General features: G+C 42.1%; 1 protein-coding gene across 4 annotated transcripts in view; it reads left to right on the top strand.

The window, feature by feature from the left end:
- LOC147022221 (protein sidekick-2-like) overlaps positions 1 to 9,324 on the top strand; it is a 676,300-nt gene extending 666,976 nt beyond the window's left edge. For all 4 annotated transcript variants that reach the window (XM_085892916.1, XM_085892915.1, XM_085892914.1 and 1 more), the window contains one exon: positions 7,973 to 9,324. In XM_085892916.1, the coding sequence (XP_085749042.1) occupies positions 7,973 to 8,248 (276 nt within the window). In that variant the 3' untranslated portion in view covers positions 8,249 to 9,324. The remainder of the gene's footprint in view (positions 1 to 7,972) is intronic.
- The last annotated feature ends 1,549 nt before the right edge of the window (positions 9,325 to 10,873 follow it).

Raw genomic sequence — 10,873 nt, 5'->3', positions numbered from 1 at the left:
TTAAAGGAAAAAACGGTTGATGTGCTGATAATGTTCTTATCCGTGTTTCATTAAGAGTGATCCCAGAAGTTTCTGAAACTTGAGACTGAAATGAAATTCATATATAAAGTCCTGTGTCCTTCAGCCGCTCCTCGTAGCTTAGTCTACCTGGCTCTGGAATCAATGTACCTACACTGAACCCCCTCTTTCACAGCTATGTGCCTCCTCAGATTTGGTGACAAAGACTGTACACAATATTTTAGGTGAGGTCTCACGAAATTTCTGGACAGTGTTAACACTTTTTTTTTTCCCATTTTAATTATAATTTATACCCCTCCGTATAAAACCTAAAACCCTATTTGCATTACCTATAGCTGCCTGGCACTGTGCTGTCCCCTTACCTCCCATATCTATGACCACCCCGAGATCCTTCTCCTGTGTCACGCGCACCAACACTGCCCCTTGCATCATATAATCTCTATTTTCATTACTCCTCCACATCCCCAGCATGTTACATTTCTTTATGTTGAACTCCTTGTGCCAATCTTTTGCCTAACGAACCTCATGAATAGTGTTGGTGAAGCAAAACCTCACACTCCCCTGGACTCCGTGATTGCTTTCGATGAATCCAAACTCTTTTTATTCATGCAAACTTAAAAAAAATTAATCCAAACTCTTTTTATTAATCCAAACTCTTTACCAATGACAAGTTTGTATGTATCCTGATAAAGAAAAGATTCTTCCTGTGGATCATGTGCAGTGGTGATAATACCATACAACACAACGCATGATGATTTCAAAACATTAATACTCCAATTATCTTATCAAGTAGCATTGAAAGTAGCAATAATTTTCTTCTTACAATATTCCTCTCTTGTCTTGTAAAAAAGAAACAAACTTGTATAAAAGAGAGAAGGCACCACCAGTCACATTAGAAAAAGACACAATAGAGTAATAGGGGACAAAATATTTTTCAAAGCAGCAAACATCCTTTTTGAAACTCCAACTGTTTCCCTCGCCATACTTCTTCCCAATCATTTAGCTACAATACGACCAAACATCTCTGAACTTTTCCTGTTTATATTCCAGTTAGCCTTTGCATCACCTTGCAACCACCGACCTCCCAGTTCCACCCACTTAGAGCCTTGCTTCACTATTGCCGCAGAGATCCAAAGTTATCAGGGCTTGAGTTGACAAACTACTGAGTATCAGGACGTAACCTCCTAACATGGTGAGACTTTTGACTTCCGTTGAGTTATCCTCCCCCATCAGGCCTCTGTTGCAGTGCATTTTTTTGTGCGTAGCTACTGTCGCAGACACACAGTCTGCTGTTTGTTACAAAGATTTCTGGGAGCCAAAGACTCCCTTCTGTTCAAGCCATGGTATCTGGAAGCCATTTCCCACCCATAAGCATTTCCGTCTGGACAATTGTTCCCCAAAACATTGTGTACTCCAAGCCAGCCTCTGCTTTATTACCGATGGGATTGTTACAAACGGGACGCCGGCATTTTCGTAAATGCATGGCCAAAACACTCAGGCATGCACAACTAGATCTGTGGATTTTACGGAAGGTTTGAGCTGGAATGTGCTTCTCGCCAGTGGCGTAATAAAAAAAAAACAAATAACAAACGTCTCATTAGGCTTCTTTCGCTTTCTCTTATGCTGACCTCGCTTCCCTCAGTGCTTCGCTCACTTTTAAACAGGCATGCCCTTTGGCAAGCAAATGGAGCACATGCTTTCCTAAAATAAGAAACACGGGGGTTGCATCACTCACATTGTGGATTCATTCTTCACCGTACCTGGATGAAGCCATTCCTTAAATGTAAATGTGGAGGATTCGCGGTTAATTTGCGCTACGATGCTTTTGAAAGATATTGAAATTGTTTTGTTGCAGGATTTGCATTGAAGGCGGTGGAACGCCAACGGAATTATCTATTCTGAATTAAATCATCTTTATAATGCTTAATCCCATAGTTGGTTAGGTTTGCAGGAGGAATTTTCTGCATTATTGATGTTAAAGCTTGTCCATGGAAGAAAAAAAAAAACATTCCACAAAACCATGCCTGCTTTTGGGAGGAAACGATTATAATCGACCATAATTGGACCGAGGCTTTATTTGTAATTCCCCGAGGCCGAGCCAATGGTAGGGTGGCTTTCAGCACGGACTGCTTCGGTATAAATATTTACACTCCCATCTTGCTGTTTGTCTCGCACCGAGTGCCCTTTTGAAGTATGAAAGGCAACAGCGTTCCGACGGTCAGGACATCCAAAGGAAACAGGCCTCAGTGCTGTCGAGTTACATTATGTTTGTGAATCTTTTCGATTGAATATGTTATCTTTTTATTTTTCTTGCAAAGTCTATGCTCATGGTGGAGTCGACAGAGGGTAGAAGGAAACATCCTCATGGTGGGGCAGTGAGACAACACATGCACCCCCCCCCCCTTCCCCACCCTTCTTGCGGTAAAAAGTTTTCTCCATTAAATATTAAAATCTTATATTTCTTGCCTTTCTGTTACATTAAATGTTTGTTTCTCATTTTATAGAAACGGTTTTTACAGCCATTATTGTGGAAGTTTAAAAACATCACGATGTGTTTTAAACAGGAACAGGCCCTTTGTCTCGATCATTCCTGTGTGAGAGTCTGGCGTGGGGAGCACTAGTCCAAATGGATTTGGCCCTGTGGAGAATGATAACCTGGTGGTCAGATGAGAGGTATCCATGCCCAAGAAAGGTTAAATCTGAAGGTGAGACACAGAAACTCCAGAGGCTGACGACAAAAATAAAATGGAGATTTTGATAGCCAGGCCATGATGGAGGAAGAAGGTGAGAGTATTGATCTTTCCCACATTAAAAGACATGTTCCAGGTAGATGGATTATTATTGAAGATTAGCATCGAGAGATGTTTCTGCAGCCTGCCTTGCGAAAAGTTGAGAAACTATCATGAAAAGACAAGAGGAAAGGTCCAGTGAGAAAACTGAGATCAGTAATGGTTCATACGAGGTGGAGCATACGAGAGAACATCATCCAAAGCAATCCATTGCCGAGACATGGCGCAGGAAATATGATAAGCAGTGTTACACAAGCATATCCTGAACATTACGGAGCACTTTATTGTTTATTTATTTGTGTTTTTATACGTTTGTTTGTTTTCCATTCCCTGGAGCGGTGGGTGAGGCTGCAGAGCGGTGGATTTGAAGGTGGGCAGGGGTGGTCTCGGTTTAATGAACTTTCAGTGCGCCAAGTCTCGGGAAATGTATCTGTTCATTATAACAAAACACTACTGTACTCGATGAACCTCCAAACTACTGGTGGAGGAAAAAGACATGAGACACCGATTGCAAGTCTAATTTGTGCAATTCTTGCTTATATATATATATATATATATATATATATATATATATATATATATATATATATATATATATATATATATATATATATATATATATATATATATATATTGTATAGACAAGTCGCTGGTTTGCTTTAATATCGTGCTGCACATGGCATCTAAAATGTGTTTCTGGCAAACGGAATGACCCGATGCCATTTGTGACGATATATATTTGTTCATTTCTTCATGAGCAGAAATGAAAATATTGTGTGAACACGGTGTCGTCAGTCAATAGTTCCTGGGCACTGTGCTTCCAATTTTCACCTGAGGATATGTCTGAGATATATATTTTTCCCAGCGTGACCTGATCTCGTTCTGCCTTATCGTGTTAAGGAAACACGGCCTTGTACAACTTGTTAGCTAAGACTGTAGTTATGGACTTTCATGAAAGCTTGCCATTTGAACTGAGAGAATGCACAAGATGGATGCCGTTCTTAACAGTTCCTCTGTTGCAAAACTTGTTCTGTTTTCTTTTTCTAAACATCCAAAACAGACAAATGAAACGCATTTCTGGCGTCAGAGGAGCTGCATTTTGCATATCTCCTTCAGAAGCCTGTGCATAATTTTTATCATTGCCTTTGCAAGACCATACCCTGATTTACATGAATGATTTGTCTTGCTCTCATGTATGCCAAGGTTGTGCGTTTGCTTGTTCTTCCTGCATTTCACGGCTTCTCCTGTACAACACAAACAGTTGTATCGCTTTCATCGACTGCATGCGTTTTGAAAGACGTGTTTCCTTGGCACAATTCTGTGGAAAAGATCTCATTCCCAGTGGATGGAGATTATGTTTTCACCCCTGTTTGTCTGTCTGTGAGCAGGGTATCTCAAAAAGTTATTGACAGATTCAGATGAAACTTGTTGGACGGGTTCGGTGTGTGACAAGGTCGAATTGTTTCGATACTGATGAAGATTCAGATCTGGATATGAGAATTTTTTAATTTGTTTAGTGATTATTCACCATTGAGCGATTGAGCCAAAACTATATATTGCATGATATTTCAAAACGTTTTGGACGGATCATGACAAGACTAGGTGGATGAGTTGGGTAGGTGACAAGAACAAGCCGATTAGATTTTGGTGAAGGTCTGGATGCACACCTAGTCTATCAGTGGGTTACAAAACATACCATTTAGTCTGGCGGAGGTATGCGCTCTATGAATGCCGTTCAAGTTTGCATTGTGTTTACGCATGGGTTTGATTCACAACTTTAGTCGTGGAGGAATTAATATTCACGTTTCATTGTAAAAGATTCCATAAATCCTTTCTTGCATTGCAGAATGCTTTGATTAATTTTTGTTTGTTCAATTAGCCTTGGAATGGTTGTACACTGACTCTGGTAATTTGCTAAACTGACCTGAACACCACCATACTGCGAATTAGGAAACATGAAGAAGTACATTATGAAAGTTATGGATATTGAACTACTTTGTTAACAAGCTTGAATGAGCTAAAATCCTTGTCCTCTTAATGATGACGTCATAAAAACGAATATGACATCATTGTGATGTATCAGGTTTTCGATAAATTATCTGCACCAATGCCCAGCTTGATTCCCGCAAACAAAATTCAAAAAGCTTGCTTAGTTTCGGAGATAATGGTATAGGCGATTTCCATTAGCGGCGATATTATGACGTCAACTTTTTTTCTCGGAAGAATTTTCAAAATCCGAGATGGTTACTGTCTGCGCAGGGTATTTTTACATATATATGCCAAGTTTCAGGAAGTTTCGATGAAAACTGTCGGCTGTGAAACAAAAAAGTCCACAAGAAGAAGATGAAGAACAACAACGTGAGTCAGACTTTGAGATCCTCCACGAGGATCTAAAAAGTACTGTTCCAGCTCATGAGCTGTTCCATTAAATGTGGACTCTGAGTTCCTTTTGGTTGTAGTGGAGACCCACAACATTGTCAGAGAGTTATTGGTGAGTCTTGAATGTTTTCATGACAATGTACCAACATTGGATGGGTCGGCACTCAATTGCAGGGTGTGAAAATCTTTTCTGAGCAGCATTGGGAATTGAACCCACACCAGCAAGGGCAATGCAACAAGACTTGACGTAAGCAAACACCAATTCATTATTTTAGTGTATTGTTGCGAATTTGCGCCCGCCGGCGTGTGGACGGCCATATAACTCGAAACGCGGCACGTCGCCCACCGGATGGACAATTCTGTCGTGACCCTCTCGGAACAACGCCGGGAGCTAGTCACGGGTGGGGGTTTAACCCCACCATGACCGTGCCAATTGCCTACCCGCGCAGGATAGGGTCGCTCGCCAAATTCGATCTCCCTAAGTACCTGCGCGGATGGTCGACCGGGCAATCGTACCACGCCACAGGCCAACTCCGGACACAAACCGCTTAAGCGGTCCGTTCCGTGCTACAGTGATAACCGAGCAGTGTTATCGTCGGCCTTGACGGTTCCGATTAATTACCGGGATGTTGCACCCACTACGAACCCCTTACGTGATGCAAGATGGAGGGTCAATAAAAAAGGAAAAGAGACGAAGCAGAGCGGGAACAGTTCAACAAGCAAGCACTTTATTCACACGCACACACAGACAAGCACGTAAGGCACGTATTTACAGTCATACAGTAATGCACATAAAGCAATTAAAACAAAAGAAACGATGCAGAGCTGCAACCGAATACGCGTACACACGGCAACACTTAAACAGTTCTACTTGTCGGACAGGCGCCTCCGACATTCATTTATACAAAAAGCAAAGGAAGGAAAAGAAAGAAACAAGTCGCGACTTCCCTTTTATGGCTGGTGAGTCCCTCTTCCGTGACCGTCAGCGTGGTCGCGCCCGGCCCCGACCTATCTCGCGGCCGGCGAACCCTCTCCGGCACTCGCCGTCCAGACGCGCAGGTCCACCTCACTACTGGCACTCCCGCGTCTCCCGTCCGTGCCTTTGTGACAGGGCCGCTCGCCAAGGCGCGGGCGCAGGACCTCTTCCGGAAGACCAACTCTCCACAAAAACCAACCGTAGACCAACCAGACCACCAGCAAAGACGAAGAGGAAGAGACAGAAGAGGAAGCGCCCAAGAGGAAGAGGCTCAAGAGCGCCCCGCCCGTGTCCGTCTTTTATAGCGTGAGGCTCCGCCCTTTGCCCCGCCCCATTCTCGGCTCCACCTTCCTTCGAGGGGGTTCCCGAAAAGGGCATTCCCTCACTCTTTCCCTCCACCCCGCTCCGTGCGGGGGCCAGGGGAGTCAGTTTTTGGCTCTTGGCCAGAGAATTATTCCCCCAAAATGAGACCCCTCCTTCACATGACCTCTGACCTTTGACCTGCATCGCCCCTCCTCCACTCCAAAGTGCGGGGAAGTCAAACGGGAGAAACAGGTGGGGAAACCTACGCATCCTCGCAGTTCCCTCCTTTGCGCCTTTGTTTGCCATTCGGGAGCGGACGTAGTGGCGAAGATGTGGTAGCGTAGATGGTGGCGGTGGCGTGGTTGCAGTGTGGTTGGCACTGTGATGGGGATGGCGTGGTTGTTGAGATGCTGTTTGTTTGAAATAAAAGATAGAAAAAGAAAAACGACTGACTCAAAGCGTCGCAGCCCGGGTGGATCACAAAAATCCCTCTATACAACGGGTTTGGGCTAACTACACACGTACCGATGGAGATATCTCACCTGAGGGCCCTTTATGGTGTAATGCGAATTTCCACAGCCGTAACAATATGAAGACCCTGATAAATTAGAAAAGTCCTAACTGTGGAGATAGGCCAAGCAAATGCACTGAAGGGGATGAGTACTGTACGGTTATTGGAACCAGAAAAATATAAGTAAAAGGAATTTTCTGAGTGGAGAGATTTTGAAGATTTCGTATTCATTGTAAACAACACAGTTAATGGGTCAGCTCGATGCCAGGAAATGAAATTTGGCAAATATTGACATCTTTGTGATTCCCATCTGCACACACAACTCAACGTGCTGAGATCCCAGGATCAAATCCTTATCTGAATGTTAATTTGTCCAACATATTACCATGTTATTGTCCCACAAGTGATGTTTGTATTGCTACTTTTTTGAGTGAGTGTGTGTGTGTGTGTGTGTGTGTGTGTGTGCGTGCGTGCGTGCGTGCGTGCGTGCGTGCGTGCGTGCGTGCGCGCGCGCAAAGCTAGCTAAAAGTTATTTTTTCCGAAACAAATGGTGTGCAGGACAATTTTTTCATTACTATTATTATTATTATTATTTAAACAAAATGTACCTGGGTTCACCCAAATTGCTTTCAATGTGAACTACAGAAATGATGTGTGGATCACATTTATCGTCACACATTTTTTTTTTTTGAATCAATGTGCAGTTTTGCTTATTGCAAAGTTTTGCCTTTGCAAAGTTTTCTCCATTTCTCTTCAATGTGGATTATGTTATCCTGCTCTCGACCAGTTGCGATGCCGCCCTGTCCGCCTTTATCCATATCCCCTCACCCACTACATTTTCCCTTCTTGGCACACTGATTGACAATCAGAAAGTTATATTTTAAGTATATGTTATGTTGAATGTAGATGCATCAGCAAAAATGTTGTCTCGGAAACATAACCTTGCCCGATGTATGGGAATTAATATGATTTTCGCTTTGCTGTGGCTGATTGCAGAGTGAAGAAGAGGGTGATCCTGACAAGATAGAGGAAAGAGACACCACACATTCATTTGTAAACCACTACATCAGTGACCCCACATATTACAACTCCTGGCGACGACAGCAAAGGGACCTGTTGAGGCCCAAAGTTCAGTGCTCGCTTGAGGGAGAGAGGGGCGAGGCTGAGGGAGCCAACCACGTAGTCAAGTCTCCTTACGCTTCATCCGACGGTGATATACGAATGGCCGCCAGCTTTGGGCCTGGATTGGCTGGCTTTTCTTCCTTTGTGTAAAATAAAAGTTTCATGAACTGAACTCTGTAAGTATGAGAAAAAATCCAGAGAAAAGAAGAAACGTTTTCAGAAATGCAGATGAATTTTTACCAAACTTTCTTTTTAATCATTTTTGTTTTGGGGTCAGACTTTCACATGCACCCCAAAGGATGCAAGTTGTCTGGGTTGGTGGAAAAAAAAATATGTTAAGAGCATGGCTTAGGCATTTCGAGTTCTGGATTGCAGATTAAGAATGGAGGTTTAAAAAATTTCACTATATGTGATAACACTAAATAATTTAATAAACCATGTTGACCAACGTCAAGAAAGACAATCATACCTGTATTTAAGAGCTTCCTCAAAATGCCCACATTGCCCTCCTCAACACCCCCACTCCCTTTCCTTTCCTTCCTCCCCTAACTTCTGTACAAAGAGGGAGAGAGAGATATTGAAGCAACTTTGGTCTCAGCCTGGAATATCCATCATTGTATTTGAAGTGCAGGAAATTCGATTTGACATTGTGTGGACCCACTTCGAAAATAGTGAACCACCTGTTATGCTGCGTTGCATCCGAAAAACCACAGAGTGGTAACGTATTGACTTGATGTTCATGAAACCGTCTTCGTGACTCGCTCTTCCAAGCCCGTGCGCTCTCTGCCGACGTCTGACAAGATGCAGTGCCTGGCAACAATTGAAATGTATGGAGTTATTTTTTTGTGATAAGGGTACCTATGGCTATTTTATTTTATTTTGTGTAAGAATTTGGTTTGAAGTGACGGTAAATGCTCCAAGTTCGTGGTTTTCTTCCAGCTGTGTATAAAAGGCACTCCTGCATTCCATGTGACCCCTGTAAATTATCAATCGTGCACTGGTGTACAAACAACCTTCAATTTCCTGTGCCAACACCATGATGTTGATGCCACTTCCAACCTGTACAAAAAGTATTCAGCATAAGAATTATCCTGAATCACTCTATAATTTTTATTCCATCTATATTTTCCTTTTTTAAGATCATATTATATTATTAAAAGAGCACCAAAGTCCCTGAGTCTGAGTGGAAAAAGCGTGTTGATTAAAGCGTTGCTAAATGATCATCACCTTCCCATGAGAAACCTGCTTGGTGTTCCCATCTGAGTACAGAACTCATAATGCTGTGATCACAGATTTAAAATCCATTTCCTCTAATAATTTATGTTGCTGACTTTTGTCCTTGCAATGACCATCAAGTCCATCCGAGACATTGATCATCCAGATGAGCTTGTGCCTAGGATTAACATTACATGTGATTCACTCACTTTTCTTGTTGTATTAACTGTCACTGTAATCTCATGAGATCCTGGTGTTATCATGTTTTCAGCAGTTAAAGATTAAGTATTTTTGATGGTGTGTCAAATGTTTTGGCCTAAATTGGTGATGCAACAGGAGATGGTGTTATTTTTGAGGTTGTTTCGTCAATATGTGGTTGAAAGCAAGATGAAGAATTTTCTGTGATTTTGTGCATTCATGACCACAAAACACACCCCTTGGTAATTAATCTTTGGGAACATGATGACATTGCCTTTTGCCACCCCAGCCGAGAAGTCGACCTGACACCTTTCGGTGGGCTGAGAGGGAAGCTCAAATGGCCACAAAGGGAAAAGTACAAGCGATCCTTCTGTGAAGCCTCTTTGGCTAGTTTGGACACGAACATGCAGTATGAAACACTGATGTGTAGGCCTCAACTATGTCCTTGTCCTCCATTTCCATTAGATTTTTTTTTTTAAACATATACATTGAAAATTCTCATATTAGAATATTTAGGGTTTTTCCCCCATAATGGGATGTTTATAGAAGCTTATTACCAAGTACATTTCGTGTGTGTGTGTGTGTACATGTCGGAAAATTTGCAGCTAAGGATTCCTATTTGGAAAAAGAAGTAGCACACTGAGCAAAAATTTTTTTTTAATTTAAATTCTTTATTTAAAGCCTGATGTTTCAAGAAAAAGAAAAAGAGCAATCAAAGATTGCAGACCCTCACCAGGACTTCTTTAGAGTGATTTTTTTTAAAATAAGTTTTTAGGGTAAATCCAATATGGCTGCCAAACCATGTGACCTATGACATCATTTGTGTGAACCTTTTGTTCCTCATGGATAGGTGGTCACACGTGTAAAGTTTCGTCTTGATCTGTTCAGCCATTTCAGAGAAGAAGATTTTTGAAGGTAATTTTTGAAAAAAAAACAACATTGCTGCCGAATCACGTGACCGATGACGTCATCAAATGTTTTTCTGTGCACCAATTTATCCGTAGATGACCCTCAAAATTTTTTCATAATGATTGGATGTGGTGTTATACATATGCAATTATGACGTCATAAGGAAGGCACCTGTGATGTCGATTTTTAAAATCACACTCATTCCCCATGATGAGTAGTACTTGCAATGTGCCAAGTTTCAATTTTCTCCTTCGTGTGGTTTCATTGATACAGAGGTCCAAATTTTTCCCCTTTTTCCAATATGGTTGCCACACCACGTGACCGACGATGACATAATTATCATTAAATCATTCTATATCAGTAGTCACACCAACGCGGACAAACAAACGGACCCAAACGCAATCCCCCTCTCGTTTGGCGAGGGTAACTCGTTCTCGTCCTCGGAGGCCTTGA

Source organism: Eptatretus burgeri, chromosome 8, assembly GCF_056783735.1.
Source record: "Eptatretus burgeri isolate ZD-2024b chromosome 8, Ebu_testis_v1, whole genome shotgun sequence".
Lineage (NCBI taxonomy): Eukaryota > Metazoa > Chordata > Myxini > Myxiniformes > Myxinidae > Eptatretus > Eptatretus burgeri.
This window is presented reverse-complemented; position numbering and strand designations above follow the sequence as displayed.